The sequence below is a fragment of the Marmota flaviventris genome, chromosome 15 (assembly GCF_047511675.1).
Source record: "Marmota flaviventris isolate mMarFla1 chromosome 15, mMarFla1.hap1, whole genome shotgun sequence".
NCBI lineage: Eukaryota > Metazoa > Chordata > Mammalia > Rodentia > Sciuridae > Marmota > Marmota flaviventris.
In genome coordinates this window covers 38,750,077-38,778,047 of record NC_092512.1, presented here as the reverse complement: position 1 = coordinate 38,778,047, position 27,971 = coordinate 38,750,077, and the positions used below count along the sequence as shown (strand labels likewise).

The 27,971-nt window shown below is 37.9% G+C and overlaps 1 protein-coding gene, 1 long non-coding RNA gene and 1 other non-coding gene across 8 annotated transcripts in view; 1 reads left to right on the top strand and 2 right to left on the bottom strand.

Moving 5' to 3' along the window:
* Positions 1 to 3,220: 3,220 nt before the first annotated feature.
* Positions 3,221 to 3,325, bottom strand: LOC114106522 (U6 spliceosomal RNA). The gene has a single exon (XR_003585209.2). It is a non-coding gene; the product is annotated as a U6 spliceosomal RNA (small nuclear RNA).
* Positions 3,326 to 10,450: 7,125 nt separating this feature from the next.
* LOC139702121 (uncharacterized) lies at positions 10,451 to 13,764 on the bottom strand. Its single transcript, XR_011704722.1, has 2 exons — positions 13,654 to 13,764; positions 10,451 to 13,409 (listed from the first exon to the last, which is right to left on the bottom strand). It is a non-coding gene; the product is annotated as an uncharacterized lncRNA (long non-coding RNA).
* Positions 13,765 to 13,846: 82 nt separating this feature from the next.
* The window catches only part of Mtdh (metadherin), a 64,019-nt gene continuing 49,894 nt past the window's right edge, over positions 13,847 to 27,971 (top strand). For all 6 annotated transcript variants that reach the window (XM_027948649.3, XM_027948633.3, XM_027948622.3 and 3 more), the window contains exon 1: positions 13,847 to 14,575. In XM_027948649.3, the coding sequence (XP_027804450.1) occupies positions 14,195 to 14,575 (381 nt within the window). In that variant the 5' untranslated portion in view covers positions 13,847 to 14,194. The remainder of the gene's footprint in view (positions 14,576 to 27,971) is intronic.

Here is a 27,971-nt window from a genome sequence, read left to right as displayed (position 1 = left end):
ATAAATACACCACAAAGAGGTTCACCTTTAAGCATAAGTAAAAAGAAACAATCAAATATAAATAGATGAGCAAAAGGAAGTCTAGTAGAGTAAAGGAAGGAGAATGAGAGGGAGGATGAAAGGAAAGACGGGGAGGGAATAGGGGATCAGGAACTGAAATCGATTTCCATGCATGTATAGTTTGTCAGGATAAACCCAACTACTATGTATAACTATAGAGCTTTAATTTAAAAAAAAAAAAATTTAACTGGAACCTTAGAAGTCACTGGGTATATTAATAAATGACACGGGTTGACATATCTTAAAACTTAGCAGTGGCATTATTCTGCTGGTAAATCAGCAAAAGTGGGCCTTGATGAAACACACCCAAATAATACTACTCTTAGGAAGCTTTTCCTAAGGAGATATTTTAAATTTAAATTATACTAGTATATATTACTCAAAAAGTGATATAGCCCAATAATGAGTTACCTGCGGATTTTTAAAGATGAATGAAAACTTACATTATTCTGATTAAAAGTATAATTATAGTCACTTAAAATAGTTGAACAATGTAGCTACTCAAAAGACTGAGTCAAAAGGATTGTTTGAGCCCACAAGTTCTAAGCTAACCTGGGAAACATGGCAAGACCCTGTCTTAGAAAAAAGAAGAAAGAAAAATTAAACTTTTGATCAATTTAAAAGACAATATAGAAAAAAGTAAAAAACTACTCAAAAATCCTAGCTCCTAGATATGACTACTGTAAACTATTATAAAGATTTTGAGAAATCTCTTTCCAGCTATCTATCCATGTAAACACATTCTAAAATGTTAATTAACTGTCAATTAATCATGTTATGTTATAACTTGATATTTACTTAGCATTTTGGCCTTCTGTATCACTGAATAATTGATATGCATGGATATATATCATATTCTTTAATGGCTGCATAATATTCTTATCCTTGTATATGTTACAATGTATTCAATCATTCCTTTTCTTTCAGTTTTTCCCCCTTATATTATAAACCATAATATAATGATTATGTGATTTATCTTTTGTATATTTGTCCAATTATTTTTTGGATAACTTCCTAGCAAGGGACTTTACTGGATCAAAAAATATTTAACCACATTTTGAGGTTTGATTTTTTTAAAATCTGTTGCAAAACTGCTTTAGAAAGTTTTTCACCTACTTACTGTTACTAAAACTGTCTAAAAGTGCCTGTTCCCCCATAAGCTTGAAAACACAAAGTGTCATTCATCTTCTCATCGTGGGTTTTATTGCTATGTAATAAATTACCACAAACCAAATAAGTTAAAGCAAACTTTTTTACAATTTCTGTTTGACTATGTCCTCTATTTCAAGGTCTGTGTCTGTTCTGTGACACAATATGTCTCTCCTCAACTTCTTGCTATAACATGGAGCATGGATGGGTGGGTTGTCTCAAGAATTTGATGAAATCCACAGACATAAAAGGGTGAGAATAAAGTAACAGGATTTATTAGAATAACAGAAAGAAAAAAAGCAGAGCTCCCAAAGGGGAGGGGTCCCAAGAGAGGGTGTCTCTTGTCTAGGGGTTTCTATGGGCTTAATCTGTCCCTATAGTTGATTAGTGGGATGACAGAATTCAGAAAGGGGTCAGTCAACTCTCTATATTTTGTCTTCTTCAGCAAATCTGGAGAAAAGTGATTTCTAAGCCTTTGTTAGCAAAGGGTTGGGGATAGGGTCTGTTGGCATAGGAGGAAGTACCTTTTATGGTTTGTCATGTCTAGGGGTTATTAAGGAACTATCTTTGTGGCTAGGACCAGATAGGGTCAAAAGCTTGATTTCTTAATCCTCTCTTCCACTTTTCCCTTCTCCAAGACTCTTTTCCTGTGGGTGGTCTATTTGTCTCATTGCCTCAGCCACCCAAGTAACTGGGACTACAGACATGTGCCACTCTGTCCATCTTGGACTTGATTTAGATGACGAAACTCTGGAGTTTGAACAGATGTTATAATAGGTAGGATGAGACTCTTGGAGACTTCAGGAGAGGGTGAATGTGTTTTGCATGTGAAGTGATGTGAATCATTGAAGACCAATGATGTGAATCATTGAACTGTGGTAGATTTTTCCAAATTAGCCGCCAATGTTGACTGCCTTCTGGTATTCATAGCCTTGTGCAATTCCACTTCCTTAAGTAACTTGCTTTTTGTTGTTGTTTATTTATTTATTTTATTATTTTTAAAAAATTTTAATATTTATTTTTCAGTTTTCAGCAGACACAACATCTTTGTTGTTTTTTTTTTTAAATGTGGTGCTGAGGATCGAACCCGGGCCACACGCATGCCAGGCGATCGCACTACCGCTTGAGCCACATCCCCAGCCCTTATTTTATTTTTTATGTAGTGCTGGGGATCTAACACAGTACTTCACACATGCTAGGCAAGCTCTCTGCCACTGAGCCACAACCCCAGGCCCTTTACATATTTTTGAATTCCCCAACACTTAACACATTTTCTGGTATCTTGCAAATGTTCAGTTCAAATTGAATACACTGAATAACAGTGGAGCAGAGAATGCTGATTTCCTCACAATGTCCATTCTCCCTCCTTTCTTTTTTTTCCCCGGGGGAGGGGGGGAGGGGGGAGGGGAGGTAGGTACCAGGGGTTGAATTCAGGGGCACTCGACCACTGAGCCACATCCCCAGCCCTATTTTGTATTTTTTTAAGAGACAGGTTCTCACTGAGTTGCTTAATGCCTTGCTTTTGCAGAGACTGGCTTTAAACTCGTGATCCTTCTGCCTCAGCCTCCCAAGCTGCTGGGATTACATGCGTGCCCCACTGTGCCCAGCTTAGATTTCTTTTATGTGAGAAAATTTAATACCTACCCTGTTTAATCCACTTTAGTTTGGGTTTCTGTGTACAGCTGAAAAACAAATCCTAACTAAATCAAACATGGTTTTCCCTTACTGTATAGAGAAAAAAATAAAAGAAATATGGAGACAGCATAAGGAGGATTGCAGGAAAAAATATGTTACTTTAAAGGCAATCCAAAATGCCATTAGGCACTTAGGATTCCAGGGATAGTGTAATCTGTAAAGTATTTCAAAGAACAAAACAGTCTTTTCTGTTGCCACATGTGTTTCAGTAGTGTGAATTAACTCATACAAAATTAATAAATGGGAGAATGATAGCAGTGAAATAATGTCAAAATTGCTTTAGTCTTATGCAAGTGATTTTCCCAGTATGTGATTTAAAAATTTGGAATGCCTCACGAATTTGCGAGTCATCTGCATAGGGGCCATGCTAATCTTCTCTGTATCGTTCCAATTTCAGTGTATGTGCTGCAGAAGTGAGCGAGTAACTTGCTTTTAACCAATAGAATACCTCAACATTGAGGGAATATTACTTGTGTGATCAGATTACAAAAGATTCTGTGTGGCTAGCAGACATTCATCCTTGATGGTTTTGATGAGGCAAACTGCCGTGGTGCAGAGGCCGGCTGGGCAATATAGGCAAAAGGTTAGGGAGTCCCTGTCTCAAAATCAAACAAGTGTGGGCACGGTGGTACACGTCTGTAATCCCAGTGCCTTGAAGTTCAAAGCCAGCCTCAGCAATGGTAAGGCACTAAGCAACTCAGTGAGAACCTGTCTCTAAATAAAATGCAAAATAGGGCTGGGGATGTGGCTCAGTACTTGAGTGCCTCTGAGTTCAATCCCTGGTACTCCGCACCCACCCAAAAAATCAAGCAAGCAAGCAAACTGAAATATGGCTGAGGCACTTTACATGCAGTTTAACTACACCTCCTGTAGCACAATTCTTCACAAATTTATGGACCTGCAAACCAGAGACAGTTTTCTTCCTCCTAGATACCCAACATACAATGTTGATACAGGAAAAGGAAAGCAACTATATGTAAGGCCCTTGCTTAGCATCTGAACGGCCATCTTAAGTGACCGCCGCCATTTTAAGAAGAATTTTGCTTTCCTGCCCAAGGACATTTCTGAGAAATACTAACTCCCTCATACTAATTCCATCCTTAACTGCCCATATTAGGACCCCACCGGCTCTAATCCCTGTGCCTGCCCCATAAAAGTCCCAAACCCCAAGCCTGTTTTTTATCAGCTCTGACAAACTCTCTCATGTGTATCTTTGCCTAGTCTCTGTCTTTCATTTCTCCCTGAGGGGTCTTGCTTTCTTGAAGGCAACTGGCAGGAGGCCACCAGTTTCTTGCCACATGGGCCTTTCCTCATGGAAGCTTATTTCACCAAAGCCAACAAGGGAAGGAGAAAATAGTCTACCAGCTAGATGGAGGCTACAGTCATATGGAGCATAACCTCGGAAGTGATTCCATCCCTTTTTGCCATATTCTATTGATTAGAAGGAAGTCACAGGTCCCTCATTCTCAAGGGGAAGGGATTACACAAAGGTTCAGATATTAGGCTTCAAGGATCACTGGGCAGCATGGTAGTCTTTCTTCCACAAAATACTGATGCCTTCAATTAGTGATATGTCTTTGTTCCATGTGTAAGTAGTTATTAGTCTTTTTAGCCATGTTTTGAGCACCTATTATGAACTAGGTATTATGATAGGTATAGGGTATAGTATAAGAATGAGCAAAAATAGACACAGTTCCTGTACTCATGGAAATTATGATCAGGAAACAGAAAATAATTACATGAATAAAGGTAAAATCGCAATTCTGACAAATATGATGAAAGGTGCTATGAAAATATATAACATGAGGAAGTGACCTGATCTAGGGTTTAGGCACAGCTTTTGAGAGAAAATGACATTTCCCCTGAAATAAGTAAAATGAGCAGTAATTAACTAGGAAGAGCAAGAAAATAAACTGGATGCACAGGGAAGAACAAGTGCCAGGAGCTAGGACTATGGAGAGCATCAAAAGATTGAGGCATGAAAAGCTCTGGAGCAAGGAAACCAACAGGTACCTCCAACTCTGATCTCTCCTCTGGGATCTGCACCCTTGTATCTGTCTGCCTATTTGGAATCTGCATCTGGATATTTCATATTTCTCAAAATCAATGTATGCAAAACCAATCTTGGCTCATAAAACTTAGCTCTTTCCCTATATTCCCCATTTCAGTGTATGGTACCACCTTCTGTCCAATTGGAAGTGAGAACCCGGAGTCATTCTTTTTTTTTTTTTTAATAATTTTAATATTTATTTTTTAGTTATCGGCGGACACAACATCTTTGTATGTGGTGCTGAGGATCGAACCCGGGCCACACGCATGCCAGGCAAGCGCGCTACCGCTTGAGCCACATCCCAGCCCCCGGAGTCATTCTTAACAGTGTTCTCTTCTTCAGTCCCTCACCAAATCTTATGAACTTTACCATTAGTTACACACCAATGTTCACCATAATGCAGATGTGCCATGTTTTTTATTAAATTTAATTTTTTAAAATTTCATGTCTAGGGCTGGGGATATAGCTCAGTTGGTAGAGTGCTTGCCTTGCATGCCCAAGGCCCTGGGTTCAATCCCCAGCACCTCCAAAAAAAAAAATTTCATGTCTAGCAATACACTTTCACAAATTAGACAGCTAAACAGTTCTTTAAAAAAATGGAAGTCCCTATATCATTCTTCCAGCCCAAACTTGTCCATAGACAATTTCTGTTCATTATTCTTGCTGCTGTTTCTTATATTTACCTCCTATGGCTGAATAACATGCTTATATAACTATGTATAATTTTCAGCTTTAGTTATTGTGCTTTCACTCCCATGAAAGATGGGAACTCAGGTTTCTTACACACAGGCACATCATCTACCCTCATTCCCTGAAAAAAAAAAAAAATGACATCACAGTATTTCCATATGTATGATATTCTCTATGTATATATTATTCACAGCTGAGCCATGTAATATACTTTGGTTACTTTCCTTCTCTTGTACAAGTTTCTTTTTCTCTAGCATTCAATAACTGCATTTTTTAACCTACTGTTTTTCTATATATTTATCACTAATTCATTTCAAGCGCTCCAAAAGAAGTATAAACCTCTCTCAGGCTGGGGTTGTAGCTCAGTTGCAGAGCACTTGCCTACCATGTGTGAGGCACTGGGTTTGATTCTCAGCACCAGTATCAATAAGTAAAATAAAGGTCCATTGACAACTAAAACAAACAAACAAACAAAAAGAAGAATAAACCCCTCTCAATGTGTGTGAGTCAATTGGTTTCTTGGTTTTCTAGGAGACAGCCTTCCTAGAATCCTTGGAATTCTTGCTTCTACCTGCCTTAGTTGCTTTCTAACCCTGTTAATACATCCACATTTGGGAATTCTCTTCCCCTTTCTTTTGTGTTGGATTCCTTCTTTCTTAGCAGCCTTCCTCTTGATTGAATCTCTAACTTCAGAGAAGCCCATCTTCTAGTAGCTTTCTAATAAAAGTGCAATGGTGATAAAAATGTTGAGACTTCTTATTCTAAAAAGCCCTCTATCTGCCCTCCCAATGGTGTCTTTAGGGACTTTTTCTCAAATGTGTAGTGGATATCCATGGTAGTTTATGATCAGGAATGATGCGCTTGTGTGTAGAAGGGATTCCCTACATTGTGGGCTTCACTGTCAAGAACAAAATAGAGCAGATGCCCAGTTTGAGGGGTGGAGGATTCCCAAACATCTGTCAGTCTCTTTCCTAGGATAGGGCAGTTTCCCCATAGGCAAAAGCTCCAGAGTCCTGTCTTGATGGGCATCTGTCATCCTTCTGGTAGCCAAATAGGGGAAGGGCACTGGGGTTTTCATTTAGTATGAAGGTCCTTAGTCCCTCCTTAGCTTCAGAACATCACCTCCCTCCAGCCCTCCACTGTGCCAGGGGTCAACTCCAAAGAGAAAAGCCTTCATTTTCTAGTGAGAATGAGGAGTGGCATATTTCTGGTGGGAGAGGGGAGCTTTTACTCAGACTCAACCAGTGTTCCTGGAGGTTTGCAAGAGTACCTATGGAGAACACCTAGTCAACGGTCCTACAAGGAGGTTTTTTAAATTCTTACTGTGTAAACTTGGACTTAATTTCTTTGAACTTCCATTTCTTCATCTGTAAAAGGAAAACTCCCCCAGAGCCTTGGTGTGAGGATTCTGTGGGATTAATGAATATGAATACTGAATAATGAATAATTAATATTATTTTTTAGTTGTAGGTGGTAGACACGATATCTTTATTTCATTTTTATGTGGTGCAGAGGATCGAACCCAGTGCCTCACATGTGCTAGGCAAGCACTCTACCACTGAGCTATAACTCCAGCCCAACTTGCACATTCTTAGAAGATCTAGTCCTGATTAACAGTCAAAATGTGGTTTCAGAGGTCTTAGTCCATAGACAGCCAACTCCATTGCTCTGGGCCTGAGGTGACAGAAGATAATGGTGGAAGGGTGTAGTGGCGGAAAGCAGTTGGGGATACGGCCACCAAGAAGCAGAGAGAGTGAGAATATACCATGTTCTATCATATCCCCAGTCCTCCACTTTGCTGGCCCTCATGCCTACAAATTCCTCTCCATCCTCATGAGTCTCTCTACTTAGCAATATCCTAACTCATTCTTTAAAACTTAACCTAAAAACATACTACACCTAGTGTTCCACTATAACTATGCAGAAATAATCTCTCTCCTTAATGATATCAAATACTTTGTAGATACCTCATTCTCATCCCTATTACAGGTTGGTCATCTGGGAAGCTGACTTTGAGACAAATCAGCCTGAAGACGTGTATTGGGAAGTCGTCTTAGAACCAGTGGAAAGAGAAGGTCGCAGGATTGAGCAGATGGCAAATTGAGTCAAGATGCAGTACCAACCTTCCTCAGCCAAACCCATAAATTGTTCTGGGGTGGGGAACATCCTTGGAACTATTCCAAGTTGGGGCAAGGCTAGAACTTATACCCCATTCCCGAGGCTGAAGAGTCAGTGAATGCCAGGTCTCCCTGAAGGAAACATGACCTTGGATGAGGAATGTCCCCAAATGAATGACAGCTAAGAGATGTCTTCTGGAAATACACCTGGCATTGAGGAATAAGGTCTTCATTCCTGAAGGGGAATGGAGGGGTGGATTACAGCAATCACTACAATCTCCAAGCTCAAATCAATTGACTTTAGCCATATTCCCTTGTATTAAGCAAGGGCTATATCTTCACTAAGTTTTCAGGTTTGGGGGTTTTTGTTTGTTTGTTTTTTCCTTTTAGGAAGTGTTTATTTTGATTTTGAGACTTTTGAGGACAGATACCGTATTTAAAGTAAAGCGTTGAGATTTAATAAAATCTAGTGAAGGAATGCTTGAATAAATGATCCAGGAGCCCAGTTAACCATAACACAGGAGTGTAAGTTGACTCACAAACAGATTGTGAGTTTCTCAACACTGAAAGAGGTTATTTAGACTTTTCTCCCCCAATGCCCACCTGAATTTTTAATGCCATAGGTATACTGGATATTATATGTATGTCAACTTTATACAATTTTTGTTTTGCCTCCAAGAACCAGTAATTTTCTATAGCTCAGTTGATAATGCATGAATTGCCTTAGTGACTGCTAAGAGGATCTGATTTCCTAAGTCAGCTCTTTGACCCATTGTCTTATGTAGCAAAATCCATGTGAGAGAACTCACATTACTAAATGTGATATGTTGATAATGAAATCAGGTCAAACGGGGTTAAATGATTTTAAGAGGTCAATACACTTTTCCTCACTATAAGATTATAGTAAATCAGTAACTGTATAGTCAAGGGAGATACCATTACTTTGCCTAGATTCCACACAACTTACTGCATTTCTCTCTCTCTCTCTCTCTCTCTCTCTCTCTCTATATATATATATATATATATATATATATATATATAATTTTTTTTGTTAGAGTCATATAAACACCTTTGTACCCATAACCTAGCTGGAGGGATAAAACATTGCAGAAACATCTGTAGCCCCCTGAATACTCCACACCAATCCCCCAATCCCATTTTTCTCCCTTCATCACTAGAAATTATTTGGTGTTATTTCTGCGTACAATTTTACATTTTCACGACATATGTATAAACTTGTTTTATAAATTTTCAAAGCACGGTATCAAAATGTAAGCATTCTGTGGTATTGTTATTACTGTATGGCATTCCCTGAATGAATATATCACACTTTTCCTTGTCATCACTTTGATAGACTTTTTGCTTCCCATGGCCCCCACCCTGATGTTCCAGTGAGGTAGGATTGATAAATTCCAGTTTTTAGTTCCACACAAGTTCTAACCATATTGTCTGATCTCTTAGAAGACTTAGAAACATACATAAACTATCTTATAGGATAATTTCCTTGTTTACTAATTATTATTTATTCTGAGGATGACCCTTTCCTCACATTACTTCCAAATTTTTGGTTCACTAAACTAAAGATCCCTGCTTTGCTGTAAAATTATCCTCCTAGGTATTTAACTCTGTGACCCAGCAATTTATAATGGCAAGAATCTACATTTTGAAGATGCAAATCAACAATTTTCGTTCATCTGTCTTCAAACAAAGGCTGCTTGTGTGGAATTTGGCTTCCCACACTGCTATGGTCTGAATGCTTCTATTTCCCACAAAATCTGTATGCTGAATCCCTAACCCCAATGTGATTCTATTTGGACAGAGAACTTTTATAGAAGTAATTAGGGTTAAATGGGATTCTGATTTTATAAAATTGGTGTCCTTATGAGAAGAAATAAATGAAAGTTCACTTGCTGCCATCCATGCTTAATATTGGACTTCCAGAACTGAGAGAAAATAAACTTTAGCTGTTTAAGCAACCTGGTGCATTTTGTTGTTTTTGTTTTCCTTTGCAATACTGGGGACTGAACCCAGAGGACTCTGCCACTGAGCAACATCCCTGGCCCCTTCTTAAAATTTATTTTATTTTATTCAGTACTGAGAACTGAACCCAGGGGCCTTCTACCACTGAGCTGTATCACCAGCCCTTTCTTTTGATACAGTCTTCGTAAATTGCCCAGGATGGCCTCAAACTTGGGATCCTCCTGCCTCAGCTGCCTGAAGTAGCTAGGATCACAGATATGTACCATAAAGCCTGGCTTATTCTGTGGTATTTTGTTATGACCGTTGTAGCAAACTAATACATGCACTAACTCCAAGACCTGACTGCATACTGAAAAAGAGGAGGAAAGCAATGGGAGGTCTGGATTCTAGTCTAAGCTCAATCATTCTGATTCTAGGGTATGACACTAAAACTCTTTGTCAATAAAATGAGTGGCATTAAATAGCACTTTTTTCAGGTCCCTTAAAATTGAACGTATTTAACACACATGTTGTAGGCTATGACTTATGCATTGCAGTGCCAGGATTCTATCTTGAAGAAATAATGAACAATAGTCAAAGATTTAGTTACAGAATATCCATGACAGAATTACATTTGATGGCAAAATAAAATCTGTTAAAAAATACAAACAAAAAAACTATCCAACATTAAAGTATGTTAAATTATAGTAGAGACAAACAATGCAGTATCTTTGCATTAAAAATGATACTTTATTTATTGAGAAAACTGTTAAAAAAAAAAACCTGCTTTGGTTATAATTATAACATCAAGGTTATAGTGTTGAGAAATCATGTTCTTTAAAATCATGTATCAGCAAAAATAACTTGTTTGAAATCCCATCAGTACCAACTCATATGAATCACTTTTAAAATTTTTTGAACTGCTTTTTTGAAATATAGTTAATATAAACTATAATACTTAAAGTACACAATTTGGTACTTTGGTAAGTTTTAAAATACATATACACCTGTAAAATTGATACCATCTGTTACTGGTGATGAGTCCTGCTTCCTCACATACTGAAGTATAACATTAGAGAAGCACTGAGAGGCAAGCATATAAAGCAGGGTTTATTTAAAAAGGGTCACTTCTCCTGGGAGGGAGAAGGGGACCATAGCTGGTATCCCCAGAAGTGAGGGTGTTTTGCCTTTTTATCTGTCCTAGGTTTCCTTTGTTCTCCTGTTTTCTTCCCCCCTTATCTCTCTCCTTCCTGCATATCTATGACTAGGCCCAGGAGATACTGCATGGGATGGCCAAAAGGTAGAGGGGTCAGGGAGGAGTGGTCTGGGTAGGAAAGGGGGCCTAGGGAGAATTAATTAGCAGTTCCAACTCCAGTCTGCTCAGAAGTTGCTTCATTAACAATTCTTTTAGGATGGGCAGTATAGGCCAATCTCCCAAGGGCACAATTTCCAACCTTTGGACGCAAACCGGTTTAGTCTGTTTTCTACAATCTGGCCAGATTTATCAATCTAGGCTGACTACCTGTTTTTTTTAATTCTGGCTTCAAAATCATCACCACAATCAAGATAATGAACATATTAATCATCCCAAGTTTCCTGGTACTCCTAGTACCTCCCCCTCCCACCTTTTTGTTCTCACCTTGCATCCCCAAGTAACCACTTATTGGCTTTCTGTCACCAATAATTATTTTGCATGTTCTAATTTTACATAAACGGAAACATACAATATGTTCTTTGGAGGGGGAGGGGCAGTGAGGGAGAGATCCTAGATTCTTTCATTCAGCATAATTGAGATTCATTCATGTTGCTCCATGTATTTATAGTTCATTCCTTTTTATAGCTGAGTGGTATTCCCTTTTATGGGCCACTTCCAGAAAAAGCAGTCCTTATTTCCAACCCAGGTTTGGTTTCAGACACATTTTACATTTATCTCAACTTTACCATTCAGAAGGGATTCCCAGTCTACTTAGACCAGAGTTGGTATTAACTTAATATTACATACAACTCTGCTTTGCTTTCAGTCTTTCAAAGCATGGTTTCATTTAAAATTTTACCTAAACTTTATCCCTCTGCAAATCAATAAACATAATTTTGTGTGACTGCAGCAGCAAAGTTCTTGGTAGGCTTTATCAGATGATTTTTATTAATTGACATGAATGCCCATTTCTACATTAAGTGGAAAACAGTAAACAGCAGATGAACCCATTTTTGTTTTCAAAATATAAATACATGGAAAGATGAGGAGAAACTTAAAAATGAGTATATTTGTATTATCAAATATAGGAAATATTGTTTCCTATCCTTAAGATTACAGTTACAAAAAAATATGATTTAGGAGTGGCATACCTCACTACTATTATTTTTTTTCATATGAAATTTTTCTTTTTATTTATTCACTCTTTTTGCTCACAGAAATTTAGAAGACATTGTTAAAATAGAAGTAAAAGAGAATAGAATTTAAAAGTTAATAGATATTAAAGTGAAATTTGATAGTTACAATGATGGTTTTTATGACTCAGCATAATCTCTAGATAACAATTGTTTCATATTATTAATGTACTTAACATATTTTAAAATGTATATAGTACCTCAAAAAGAAAGTTCTCAATAGATTAGTGTTCTTCCAAAATAGAAAAATATTTAAAATAGATTCCCCACATCTGTTTTATAGATTCCCTTAATATGGCCTTTTCTGTTTTCTATATTACCAGAATCAGGTCACCAGGTCTAACTCCTGTTTGTCTCCCCCCCCCCACACACACACACACACCCCTCACTATTATTGTAATAGTTTAATCTATAAATTCACAGGAGTTAAATCTAGACTGGCCAGCGGAACTTCTTAGGAAATCATGACCCTTCATGTCTGGAACCATAACAAATATGTAAGATTGTAAATCTTATTTCAAAAACATGAATGGAATTTGTTAACTTTTAGAGCTTAAGCAGATTCCAATGACACCTTCTAAGTTTCTGACTTTATAATTTACAGCATTTAATTATAAGTCTACATAAAGTTTAGCAGTTTATTTTTGTTATTACAAAACTCCCTTCCACCCACTAATCACAACATGCACTACAACTGCTAAAAAGTAGGTCAAAATACTTGACATATTTTTGGCATTGGGTTCTTGTACTTAGTTCACTTGTTTACATACTAATGATCATTTAATGCTAAAACATTAAATTTTCTTACAGAAAAAAATGAAATTTAAACACCCTAAGGCAGTCCCCAAATATCTTTGTAATTAAAATCTGAAAAGGCAATTCATTCCCTTCTAATGCTACATCTCACAGTTGGTCGACAGAGCAAACAAAAATAGAATTTTTAAAACTCCTTTTAACGCGTTGTAAAAAACCTTAAAATAAAACGCAACGAGGAAGCTACCTCTACATGTAAACACAATCTAATGAGCTTCCTCTCATTATTTCTTATAGCAGCAAAATAATAGTACCGCCCACAGGCTTTCAGAATTTTGAATTCTGGATACTAAAAACAGCACGACTGAATGAGCTCAACAGCGCAAACACGCCCTAGAACGGCTGGCAAAGGGCAGACACTCAACAGTTGGCCCGAAGATAAAGATCCACTTGGTGAATTAAACCCAGCTTCACCCTAGGAGGAGGGGTGGGTGCCTGGCTTCAGACTCCACTGAATGCACTCTGGAAGCATCTAGCTGACTGGTGACCTAAGGAAGAAAAAGGCGCTTTCATTTCAACATCACTCCAAAAAAAAAAAAAGGAAAAAGAAAAGAAAGAAAGAAAAGAAAAATAAGAATGAAAAGCCCTACACCTCTACCCAGAGAGAATTTGACCCAGACCCGGTGCTCGGGTTCCTCGCTCTTCACCCTTATCCCCGAGCCCGCCCTCCACGAGCACCCTTCCATTGCACTCATTCAGAGCATCCCGTCTATCTCTGTGTTACCGGCCCACCTGCCGGGCTTCCCCCAGTTAATCTTCCAGCCCCCAATCCCGGGTCACCAGTCCCTAGGTTCCACTTCTCCGCCGGGCCGGTACCCGCCACCACCACGCCTTCGCGCCACGGTTCTCTTCCCGCCCAGCCCCTCCCGCGCCCACGTGACACCCACGCCCCGCCCACCGCTCCCACGTGACCCGCGGCCATCCCCGCGCGCGGCGTGGATCGCGGCCGGAGCCGCCATTGTTCCGCCGAGGGAGGACAGCGGGGCCTGGCGCTAGCGCCGAGACGCCGCTTAGCGGTCGCCACTGGAGACACTCCCTCCCTTCGCCCCGGCTCTCCTCCTGGCGGCGGCGGCGGCGGAGTGAGACTGATAGGGGGAACCTGGGAGCCCCTCTGTCCTCCCCGCGGCGGCAGCGGCCGATCGCCGGCTCCGGCGCGAGGAACGGCCGCGATGCGCTTGGCCTGAGGTGGCCCGGCAATCGTCGCTTCCTTTGACTCTTCCACGGCGTCTCTGCGCCCAGCGTCATCCTTCAAGTCCCCCTGACGGGAGGGAAGATGGCTGCACGAAGCTGGCAGGACGAGCTGGCCCAGCAGGCCGAGCAGGGCTCAGCCCGGCTGCGGGAAATGCTGTCGGTCGGCCTAGGCTTCCTGCGCACGGAGCTGGGCCTAGACCTGGGGCTGGAGCCGAAGCGGTACCCGGGCTGGGTGATCCTGGTAGGCACCGGCGCACTCGGGCTGCTGCTGCTCTTCCTACTGGGCTACGGCTGGGCCGCAGCTTGCGCCGGCGCCCGCAAGAAGCGGAGGAGCCCGCCCCGCAAGCGGGAGGAGGCGGCAGCCGCGCCAGCTTCAGCCCCTGATGACCTAACCTTGCTAAAGAATCTCCGAAGCGAGGAGCAAAAGAAGAAGAACCGGAAGAAGCTGCCCGAGAAGCCCAAAGTGAGTAGGGGTGAGGGACAGGTACAGCGTGCCGGCGCCGCGACCTTCGAGCGAGGGGAGGGCCGAGCTCCAGCCGGGGAGCGAATAGAGTGGTTAGGCGACAGCCGAGGCGCAGATCTGCCAAAGTGGAGGAATAGGTGCTAGATAGGTGGGCATGTTACTTTGGGGAGTAGGGGAAACTCCGGAGGTATAAGGGCGGGTAGAGAAGCCCAGTTTCCAGGAAGGAAGTTAGATGCTCTGAGTTTAGTATAAACAAGAGTACCCAGAGGTCAAACCACCTTCAGGAACCTTGACACTAGAATAACATACCTTACCTTAAGGCCTACCTTAAGGGTAGGCTGCACGTGGAGGGTAATGGGACCTTAAAGGCGGTGTTGGGAAGTTGTGCAAAGAGTACACCTGGAAGATCGCTCTCAAGTCACACTGAGACCGTAGCCAGAAATTCGGTGACCTAAAAACTCGGGCTTACAGAGGATTAAGGGTGTCCAGGTCTAGACCCGCTTCCATTTTAGTTGGGACTTTAAAGGGAAATGGTTGCCCACTCTTGGTCTGGTGAGTTGGGCCAAGGGAGGCCAGAACAGAAACAAGGCGAGTGAGAGTCGGCTACCCCATATTCTTCAGGGGTATATGGCCACAAAGAGAAAGAGCTCAGGCAAGTTAAGCGAAGTGGACTGTTGTGCACTCCATGACGTGGGAGGTTTTTGAAATAGGGTAAAAGGGGATGACGGGGCAGAATGGTGAAGGTTGAGGGTTTCAGGCACCAATTTACTAGACCACGTGTGGAAATGCAGAGGGCATCACATCCCTTTTGTCATGCCTTCATGTTTTAGTTGTACATTCTTTATTGCCATTTTTCTGGTGGTTTTCCCCTTTATATCTTTCGTAGTTTCATATATTTTTAAAATGCTTTACAAGTTGAGCACATTGAGAATATGGAGGTCTTGCAGAGTTAGAAATATCTCTTAACCTATTTTTTTAATCCACGTAATTAATTTTTGCCTTTCAGTATAATTCAGTAATCCTTACTATGAGAAGTGCACACTGTTGTGTTTGGTTGGCAGTATGAGGTATGCACATAGGAGTTAAGAGTCAATCACAGGATACCGATTCATAAATAACTATAATATTGCAGGCTGCTAGGTGCTAATAGAGATGTGAACAGAGTATTAATGAGGTTTGGAGGGTGGGAGACTCATTCCATTGGATGGATTTAGAGAAGTTATTGAGGGAAGTGGAGTGTAAATTCAAACTTATGAGAATATTGTTGGTAACAATACAAAAATAAGGCTACATTAGAGATGTGACAGGTCACAATCAATTAGGCCTGGTTAAACATTGATGTTTTGCTTGCTGATTAGGAAGTGCAAGATATATGAAAGCTAGAAAGGGCTCAACTTAGGAGAAGAAAGAAATAGAACTGACTTGGAACATAATAAAAATGCAGAGAGCACCAAGGATTGCCAGAAAGTAATGTTATGATGGAATTAAAGAGCCTGGCTCTAGGGTAAAGAAGGTGATCTTGGGGCGGGGGGAACGACACCTATTAATCCTAAACCCTGTGCAGATGTTGCAGGTTGTGAAAACTTCAAGGCCCTATTTGGGACATCTAGAATTTCAGATGGACTTGAGGCGAGAGACAGGTGCTCCAAAGAGCCCATCTGAAGTGCATCATAACATTCAGATGACTCATCTGAAGAAGGAACAGATTGGTGAACACTTGACACTATGAAAAATGCAAGTTCGATTAGGGCTTACCACCTCTTTTGAGTTAAGAAAAGGGGAAATGAATAAGTAAATAAACCTAGAATTGGCTTTGAGAAGTGGAGAACAGGGACACTGACTGGATGGTGAAATGTTAATTAGGTGAGAAAGTAAATGTTCTCTTATCAAAATGTTGAAGATGTTATCAAGGTACTACCTACAAATAAAAGGTAGTAAAAAGAGATACAGTATTCTAAATTGGATCACATTTGTTGGTTTCACATTTGATTTTGAGACATGATCCACAGAAAAATACTGCTTTATGTGGCTAAGTATAATCCACCCTTTGTTTAGTACTCATTATGTACCTTGCAGTGTACTAAGGATTTACTTGAAGAAAAAGCAAGGTACTACCTACAAATAAAAGGCAGTAAAAAGAGATACAATATTCTATGTCACTCTGAAGGGGATACAAAAGTAAAAGCTCTCTTTCTCCCCAGGGAGTTCTTTATTTCAGTTATAGAAGATACACACTGGGTTCTGCATCCATGAATTCAACCAACTGGGGAGCAAAATATATATTTTTAAATTTATAAAATTATACGTGCGCTAAATGCCTATAGACTCTTCTTATAATTATTCGCTAACCAATATAGTACAACACTACTTACTTAGCATTTACATTGTACTAAGCCTTACATGTAATCTAAGGATGATTTAAAGAATGTGAGGATGTTTGTAGGTAATATGCAATACTACATTTTATGTAAGGAACTGCATCTGCAGATTTTGATATCGTTAGGGATCCCAACCAGTCCCTTGTGGATGCCAAGGGACTACTGTACTCAAAAAACTTAACAGTACAACCCTGTTATTCCAGGTAGGCACCAAATACCTAATCACAAAGTTGGCTTTTAAAGTTGGTAAGGGGTAGGAGCCAGGTAGTGGGAGAGGCAGGCCTGAGATACCACAAAGGCCCAGGGTTGGAGGAAGACAATTTACCAGCCTGGCAGGAAACTTGTAACGTGTTTAACCTTATCTTTTTAGCTTGTCTTGTTTATAAATTGAAGATCTTAGTTGAGTTAAAACACTGCAGGAGTCCTCAAAGTGTCCTGGCTATTTGTAATAGAGTAACTTAGAATACTCATTTTATTTATATATATATATATATATATATATATATATATATATATATATATATATATATATATATATAAAATGTATGTATATGTATATATGTATAAAGATAGATATAGATCTCTGAGTCTTACCACAGATTTTAAACATTCAAAATCTCTGAGCCTGGGTCTAGGGAAATATGCTTTTGTTGTTGTTGCAATTTTGTGTTTTGTTCTTGTTTGTGTTTTGTGACTGGGTCTGGTTGTGTTGGCCAAACTGGTGTGATAGCACCCTGCAAATAGTTACTCATCCTAACTACTTTAGAGGATGCAGCAGGAGGATTGCAAGTTTAAGGCCAGCTGGGCTACTTAGTTAGGCTGGGGGACGGGGCTGCTCTTGAAAAAAGGGACTGCAAGTATAGCTGAGTGGTAAGCACCCCTGGGTTCCTTGATCCCAGTACTATTTCCTCTATCCCAAAATTTACACACTGGAATAGGGCTTTGGGATCCATAGTATAACATAAGATCTACTGTGATTTCTTTGAAAGGACATTTCATATTGCTTTAGGACATTTTGCTTAAATGTAGTTTAACTTTCATCTTTCTTTTTAAAATTTCATTGTTTATTTATTTATTTGTGTGTGTGTGTGTGTGTGTTGCTGAGGACCAAACCCATTGCCTCATGCATGCGAAGCAAGGGCTCAACCACTGAGCCACAACCTCAGCCCTAATTTCATTATTTTTAGTTTCTTTTAAATCATTCCAAATTTTTGGATCCTCCTTTTCAAAATTTGTCTGTAATAGTTTGTCTTCATTTGTACAGTAGGTGGTATTTAGCTGCTTAAATCTATATTAATTTCAACCTATTCTTGAACATTTTTAAAAATTCTTTTATCAATTTGGTTTTTATCCCCTAATAATGTCTTACCATAAGCCCTCTAGGGTATGAATTGCAGATGTTCCACTTTTAAAGTGAGAAAGGGGAACACTTTTCACTGGATTAGTTCTTGGTATATTTAGGAATAAGTTTTTCCATGTATTTTTTATAATACATAGTTTAATGTGGATTTTAAATAGACACTCAGTAACATAGTTTAATGTGGATTTTAAATAGACACTCAATAAATAAAGTGAAACGTGAATTTTTCACAAAATCAACTTAAGAAAATTTATTTTAGTGAACAAGTTGTTTACATATTAATGTAGGAAGATTTGCTGTAGTGTAATTGTCAGTATCTTGAAATTTAATAAACAGTAGTATTTTGTCTTGTTTGCTACTATATAACTGTGCATAGTACTTGGCACTAGTAAAATTATTATTAAATGCATGATATAGTCCCACCAGAGTATTTATACAACTTTTTTTTTAATAGTTGTTAATGGATCTTGTATTTTATTTATTTATTTGTATGCAGTGCAGAGGTTGAACACAGGACCTCACACGTGCCAGGCAAGCTCTCTACCACTGTGCTACAACCCCAGCCCTATACAACTTTTAATCATGCCAGATAAATAGTCATATGAGCCGCCTTTTTATTTTTACATTTGAGATGGTTGTTTGCCTAATCTGGCTATGATTTTGAAAGGTCCATCCTTCTACATCCAATAAATTATTCTAGTGGTATGCCATGTCTTTTAGTCATTAATTCTGTTTCAGTTTTAATGACAGTGTCCTACTTTAGGAATTTTATTGCTTTTTGCGTAGACTATTCGAACAGTATCCTGACTGGTTTTCCTGCTTCCTGTCTTTATTGCCAAACTTTTCTACCTACTCATGCTAGTTGAATCTTTTGAAGTCCAGCCCTAATCATTTGACTTTCATGTTCACCTCTTTTCAGTAAGTTCCTCTGTCATATGTTGAATAAAATCCATAGTATAAGATATGGCAGCAAGTCTCTTCATTATCTAACCTTATCTTAGGTTTGTCTCTCACCATTATCCCCAAGAAGTAATTCCGCTTAGTTACACTTCTGTGTCTCCCTCCGTTCTTGTCTATGAAAAAGCCCTTTCTTTCTTTCTTTCTACCAATTTTTACTTTTCCTTCAAGACCCAGCTGCAGTGCCACCTCAACTTTAAAGTCTTCCTAGCTCTTCAGCTACAGTTGTATGTTTCTGGAACATCTAGCAAAATATCTTATATTTAGCAGAAGCTGTTGCCATGTTGTTAAATCAAAATGGCCTGATACTCCCCTTTCACATGTATCTGTAATCATTCAGCAAGTATCTAAATATCTCCTCATTGTGCATTTTGGCAGCATAGAGCACATTGATAGTGGTTACACACATAGGAGGTACTTAATAAACAGCAATGGAACCGATCAATGTAGTTGAATCTTATTATTTACATAGTTATGTTCAATGAAGTCTCTGCAAACATTCAGTTATTGAGTACTGACTAGAACTCATAGAGAAAATGCAAGGTTAGGTTCCTGAAGCCTGTATAACAATATTTTCAAAAACCAATTAATACATAGTCTTGCTTTATGTATGCTTCTATTTAAAGACACTTTATTTAATAAACTTGATTCATTAACATTGAATCCATGACCAGCAGTACCAGAACTCATGCATATTTTCTGTAAGGTACATTGCATCCTTCTTGTAAATCACTTTGGAACATTAAACAGCACTATAATTGGGGGCCATTTTAAACAGAATTGCCAAAAAAAAAAAAAGCTTAAAAATGCAAAATATATGACTTTAAATAGACTTCAAAAAGGACACTTGTTTATGAGAACTGCTGGGGCTGGGCATATAGCTCAGTTGGTAGAGTGCTTGCCTAGCAAGGCCCTGGGTTCAATCCCCAGCACCACCTAAAAAATAAATATAAATATGAGAACTGAAATTTGAAGGTGGAATATTACCTTGACCTTAGCTAGGAATTGTCTGTAGGGCAATGCAAATTATTTGCAGCTCTGTGCATGTTCTCAAATGACAGCAAGTATTGGTTTTCGTGGTTACAAATTTTAGTGAGAAGGCAAAAATCACCAATGCAGAATCTATGAATAGTGAGATCAACCTTTATTAGTCTCTATCTGTATTTGAACTATTCTTCTCATCTCCAGAACCTCATGTCTAATATATACTTTTCTGTAGTTTGAATTTTGACATTTATGTCAAACTTCAACATCCTCATAACAAATGTTTCCTGTCCTCTCCAAGTCTTCCCCATTTCTGTAAGTGGTAAATTATACCCATATTCAAGCGTTTTGAATCATCGTTGATTTTTAACCTTTTCTTAACTTCGTGTCTAATCCATAAACAAAGTACCATCAGTTTTATCTTCATAATATATTCAGTCTGACTTCTCTGACTTGCTACTGTCACCTTAGCTCATCAGCTTCTGCAGTAACCATCCCTTGACTGCCTCCAGTTCTTAACATCTTACCAAAAATTCTTTTTTTTTTTTTTTTTTTTTATGCTGAGGATCTAATCTAGGATCTAACCAGATGTGAGGCAAGCTCTGTACTACTGAGCCACACCTCTAAGTGCACTGAGTAGTCTTTTTAAAAACAAATCACCGTCTTGCCTAAAACCATCACTTGAGTAGCTTTTGTACTCAAAATCAAAACCTCTTTTCTTGTCCAACATAGCTCAGCACCTGTTTCCCACTTCCCCATCAAGCTGATTGGGTTAGTTTCCTCTCATTTATGACCATGGTGATATTTTTTCAGTTCTTTGGACTCTTTGACAGTCGATTGCTTTTACATGAACTGATGTTTCTGGAACAGTCTTTTCCCCACTACTCTAATCAGCCTTTAGATCTCACCTTTAAATATGATCTTTCCAGCTGGCTTATTTAATAAACTTGATTCATTAATATTGAACCCAAAACCAGCAGTACCAGAACTCATGGTACTAATTATAATCCTAGTGACTCAAGAGGCTAAGGCAGGAGGATTGCAAATCCGAGGCCAGCCTTAGCAATTTAGAGAGACCCTGTCTCAAAATAAAAAATTGGAAAAAGTATTTAGGTATTTAGCTATGTGGTAGAGCACCCCTGGCTTCATTCTTTGGGAATGTCAAAAAATAAAAACTTCCCAGAAAATCCTTTCCTGATAACCCTATTTGAAATAGGTGTCCTCTTCTATTTTCTGTTCTAAGACTGTTATCTTTCCTTCATAATTATCAGTTTGTAACTTATTTACTTACTTATCCATTTCTTTTTTGAGGTCTTTTCCTAGACTATTAGACAAGATTGTAAGCCAGTGGCAAATATTGCCTGACATATGAAGCCTTCGTTAATTATTTGTTGAACTAAATGCTGAATGAAGTGGCTGAAATGACAGCTCATGGTTTAATTGGGTGATCTGTTATTAACCTAAATAAATTTGCCTTTTATTATATTCCCAGTAGCATTGTTGGTTTTCTTTATTTTTAGACAGTGGTTTTTACTGGCAATATTAAAAGTAAGTTATATCACTTGCTGCGTAGTTTTTTTTTTTAATTTTTAAATCACTATCCCTCTTTGTTTTAATTCTTAAAGAATAATCATTTGGTTAAGAATCTCCAAGTGATGAGTAAAGCAAATATTCCTGATTTCACAAAGAGAAATCTTGAGATTTAGAGAGATTTAGTGACTTACTCAAAGTATGTAAAGGAGTTTCAAAGGCAAAACAGTATCCTATAAGAACTTTGTGTTATTTCCACCATACCTCTATGGTTTTAATGCCATGTTCCAGGATATTAAATTGTACTCAGAGAACAAATCCAGTTTACCCAGTGAGTTATAACTTTATTGCTTTTAAATTTTACTTTTAGAGTAATCAGAAGTTTCCACTGACAATTATAATGACCTTTACAAAAGCTCCAGAATTTTAGCTCTATTGGCTTATATGACAGAACTTTTTCATCTTTTGTATTCCATCAGAGTCCTAACATAAAAGACCTTTTTAATAGTTTATTCACCTTCAGCTACCAAAACCAGCAATAAACTCTCTGAACACTTGTTTTTATTGTGCTTTGGCTTTGTTAATTAGTATACTACTACTCAAGGTAGAGCAGCCTTTAAAGTATTTTTTAATTATTATTCAAGCAAAATCAAGGATCTGAGTGAGCAGTTGGTGTTTATTTGACCAGTTTAAAAACTTACTATTTTCTTTCCAACTCTCCTTGTAGTTTTCAAATTATTGCACTGAATGCTAGCCATCTAGAATATATCTGTCAGGATTTAAGAAAGAAGTGTCTCATTAATGTGTCTGCTCTGTCACCTGAAGTCCTCATCTCAGTACCCATCAGAGTAAAACTGAAAAATCAGTGATTGGGTTTCATTATTTAAAGATCGTCCTTAACATAATTCAGTCACATGACAGATATTTTCATCTCCCCATCCCATAAAAGTAGCCCTGAACATTCCTGATACTGTTAATAAGAAGAATAGTGGGGAATCTCCAAAAAGATATGAACTTTTGGCCAGTTGTTTGGGAACACATAGATCTTTACTGCTACATGAAATATCTCAGGATATATAACAAGATTTAGAAAAATTTTAGTTGTAGATACTATTTGTAAGATTGTTCTTTGAGTTCTAAGAAGTTTAAAATTGGGTTGAATTTTAAAATAGTAGGTAAATTACCGTGTCTGAAACTGTAGTTTATGTAGTTGATAATGTGCAAAACATTTGGCATTTACTAAAGAAAAATTCGTAATTTGTATTTTCAAACAAAATGACAAATTACTCTATCTGGAATTTGTATCAAAACTCATTAGGCTGTATTATGGTCTAACTTGTCAGCCTTGTACTGATGCCTATTCTGAATTTCCATAATGACTTGTCTTTTCTTTTTTATGATGAACATTACATATGTATGCATTATATTATATATGTGTATGTGTGTCTATTGAATATGTACATATTCAAAGCTTTACACACACAAACATACACACTTTTGCCTCCTATATGCATAACTTTCAGTTAAGCAAATTGAGAATTTAATAAATTAGTAACTTGTCCAGAGTGATACACATTTGGGATTTCAATCCTGATCTTGCAACTTGCCTATAAAACCCATACTCTTAAAAAAAAAAAAAAAAAAAATATATATATATATATATATACACACACACACATACACACTTTTTTTAAAAATTAGTTATTGATACATCTTTATTTTACTTATTTATACGTGGTGCTGAGAATAGAACCCAGTGCTCACACATGCCAGGCAAGTGTGCTACCGCAGAGCCGTAGCCACAGCCCCCAAACTCATACTCTTGAAGAGAGGGAGAGGGGGGAATGTGCTTTTTGTCTTGTATTTTGTATGTTTTATTGTATACTTGTCTTCCCTTGCTGGGTTCTAAGATTCTTGAGAGCAGAGATTATGGCTTTTCTTTTTTAAGGGTTCTACATGTTACTCTACTGCATTGTTTGCTTATTGAATATTTGGTGAATAAACACATGAGTGAATAGTTTGTGATTTTTTGTTTTAGAAAACAATAGAACTATATAAGCAATGGTTTGTTGTTGTTGCTGTTATTGTTGTTTTGGAGTACTGGGGGATTGAACCCTATACTGGGTGATTTTACCACTGAAATACATCTGTAGCCCTATTTGTTTGCTTGTTTGTTTGTTTGTTTGAGGTGGGGTCTTACTAAGTTGTTTAAGGCCTTGCTAAGTTGCTGAGGCTGCCCTCAGACTTGTGACTCTCCTACTTCAGCGACCCAAGCCACTGGGATTATAGGTACGTGCCATTGCAACAGACTCTAAGCACTGTTTTTAAAAGATAACAGTGCTGTCTATAGAACAAGCCTAAACTATTTTCAGCCTCTGAGAAGATATAGTTTCTTATCATTTGTAGTCTATTAACTTACCAAAAGAATTTGTTTCTGCAGCATTGGGCCTGACAGGTGCATATCCACGCCCTTTTGACCACCAGGACTTAACATTTATTTTGAACTTACTAGTATAAAAGTGACCTTAATACTTGAACATGAGGTTAGAGGATGTGGACCATTATAGCTTTGCAGAATAAAAGATATTAGAAGGAAAGAAACTATTTCTTGAGCAAGTATGCTTTCACATGGGCTCTCATTTGGTGAGAAATCTGTAAGTCAAGTACATCTCATATTTACTAAATGTTGAAATCAAGGATTAAGTCAAGGGAAATGCTTAAAATCACAGTGATTAACCATAGATGTTGGGCCTTGATCCCAGGTTTGTCCAATTCTAAAACCCCTGGTCTTTTCATATTCCTTTCTTTTGTGTGTGTGTGTGTGTGTTGTGGGTAGTTGGTAGACCACCCTTCTAATTTTTAAACCTAAGAAGTAATTTATGATCTTTACATTTTGTGACTAGAAATAAAATTTACTTAACTAAGTGAAAATAGGGTTCCACATGATTTCATTTTAGAAGTCTAATATTAAATCTTTTAAATTCTTGCCTCCAATATAGATTTCTTTTGCAATTTAAAATCAGTTTTACTACAAGTAAAGTCTCAAATGAAGTAAAAGTCTATTATTAAACATACCTTGTCATCCTGAACCTTAAAACTCCTTCAGGGTAAATTCTTTTTATATGTTCCTGTTCCCACAGTCCCTAGCCCTTACTTAACTAAATATTTATGAAATTGTATGAAACTAATAAACTGTCGATTGATTAACATGAACAATTTTATTTCCTTGAAAATGGGAATAATAAAATAAACAGTTCTCCTATTTTGTGGCCCCCTTGTCCATTCCATTCTGGTTGTCAGCTAGGTATTCTTGTTCTGATTTACTACCACCCCTGCTAGCACACACACACAATATGTTCTTCTGTGCATGCATTTGAAAAAAGAATCCAAGGAGGGAGTTGAGGGGTTATAACAATAAGTTATATTGTGATTCCTCTAAGGAGTTTATCCATATAAATGAAATGGTTTTATCATTTTATTGTTACTGGTTGATTCTCACAAAATTTAAAAGACCTCTTTGGTTTAAATATACAGATTGTTTACTACATATGAAATTAATTTTGACTCTGGAGGGGGGAACACCTTAAAGCTCTCCAGAGAATTTAAAACTAGGTCATAAAGAGAGGCCCATGTAATTGCTAATCTGTAGAAATCCAGTAAATAAATATAAAGCTCCAGGAGAAGAGAAAACAATATTTTCTTATAAAATGCATATTGACAGTCACAGGGGCAGACACATTAGGTAAGTGTTGGTTTGCAATTATTTCCTTTTCATGTGAGTAGATCTGTATAATATGCTCTGATTTAGAAATCTGCTAATTTAAATATGGTTAATTTCTCTGGAACAGCTAGTGGCAGAATAAAAGAACATATATTGGTGCTGCTATTTGATAGGACAACCACTGTAGTGTTTATTTGTTCCTGCTATCCAAGAATTCTATGGGCTTTAGTCTTGGGGTAGGAAGCTTATTGTTTAATGTATTTAATTTTAAAAATTAAAAAAATCAGGTGTGTGGGAGGGTTGTTAATGGCTTTGGGAATCCCAGTAGTGGTGAGAACTATATAAATCCCCAGGGTTAGTGGAAAATAGAGGTCTGTAATAGACCAGTTTTTCTCTCTATTACAGACCAGTGTTAGACCCAAACTGGTCTAGCTGCAGACACAGACATTACATAGGTTGATGTTACAAAGACAAGACAAAATTGAACTTGGCATATTGTAGGAGCATGTGAACACCCTCTGGTTTGGTGATCATTTCAGAGTCTATGAAATGGAAGCTGAATGTTCCCAATTGTAAGAGCACTGTTGATCACTGATTGAGGACTTCTGACTTGAATTTGTTTGAAAGGAAAGATTGCTTCATCTTTTATTTAGGAGACTCCATCAACAATGTTTACAGCTGGTCTCAAATATATAGTATAAGTTTTAAAGACATCTTTGACCACTTGATTTTTTTTATCAATTAGCTTTAATAAATAAATTTAAATGACTTACTAGTCATTCATATGAGTTAAATAGAGATGGTATATAACTGTCCATGACAGTTTCCTGAAGGGATTAATTAAATGAAATTTTGCAGATGTAACCCTTGTGAGTTGTTAGTTGAAGAGATAAGAAGTTGTGGAATTGTAGCTGCAAGATCATTCAATTAGTTTAAGACTTACTTAGGTGAGGCTAACCACAGGATATCAGAAAAGTTTGGCTATAGAGGATAGTATAAACTAAGAATAGCCTGATAGCTGGGTGTGACAGTGCTTGGGAAACTGAGGCATGAGGATTGTTTGAGGTCAGCCTAGGCAACACTGTAAGACCCTACCTCTACTGAATAGAAAAGAAAAGAAAAAAAAAAACAGCACATGAGACTAGACAAGTAATATGGTGATATTGGAAAGTAGAATTAAACAGCTTTAAATTCCTGATACAGATCCATCCATAAGTTCACCTGCCTTACTAAGGTTTCTTATCCCTTTTCTTCATGCACACTCTCTCTCTCCACTATGTGGATAAACACAGATACAGAAAGATAGATTAGAGGCGGCAACATTAAAGTGGCAAAGCAAAACAAAAGAAAGAAAACCAAATCAATTGTGAGGAAATCTGATTGTGGTATTAGCAGTCTGACTTAACAAGTTGCTTAAGACCTGGCAGATTAAATTTTGATTCATTAGGAGTTTAATCACGGGGCTGGGGATGTGGCTCAAGCGGTAGCGTGCTCGCCTGGCGTGCTTGCGGCCCGGGTTCGATCCTCAGCACCACATACAAACAAAGATGTTGTGTCCGCCGAGAACTAAAAAATAAAAATTAAAAAATTCTCTCTCTCTCTCTCTCTCTCTCTCTCTCTCTCTCTCTCTCTCTCTCTCTCTCCCACTCTCTCTTTAAAAAAAAAAAAAAAAAGGAGTTTAATCACCTAAAAGACAGCTTTTTGTTTTGGTTTTTATGCCACTAATCTTTGAAAAGCCTACAAATTGAGTTTCAAAATATAAATGGTCTCTTTTCTACAACCACATCCATGATTTTTTTTTAACAAATCCAGATAAAAATCACTTAGAACATTCATACTGTTTTGTTGAGTGTAGCTATGTTATAAGGATAGGCATTCTAGCAAATTCTATTCTGTGGGCTGCGTTTATGGCTCAGTGGTAGAGCTCTTGCCTAGCATGTATGAAGCACTGGGTTCAATTCTCATCACCACATTTAAAAAAAAAAAAAATGAAGATACTGTGTCCATCTACAATTATTTTTTTTTTTTAATTCAAGAACTGGAAGTAAAGCTTTTTAAAAAATATTTATTTTTTAATATAAATATTAGTTTGTATAATAAACTTATTGTAGTTGGACACAATACCTTTATTTATTAATTTTTATGTAGTGTTGAAGATTGAATCCAGGGTCTCACACATGCTAGGAGAGCCCTCTATTGCTGAGCCACAACCTCAGCTCCTGGAAGTAGTCTTTAAAACTAGTGTGTTGATTTACTATATTGTTGAATATGAGGGGAATGTACAAGTGACAAGAAGTGATAGGATTCAGAAAGAAGGTTAAGAATACCTTGGCTCCATTCTTCAGACTTATCAATCTATATGCATTTCCGTTGATGGGGCTCAGAAATATTTATTTGAAAAGAAAAAAAAAAAGCTGGATTTGGGCATCAAGTCATTATTCTACTCATGAATACCTCTAAGTGCTA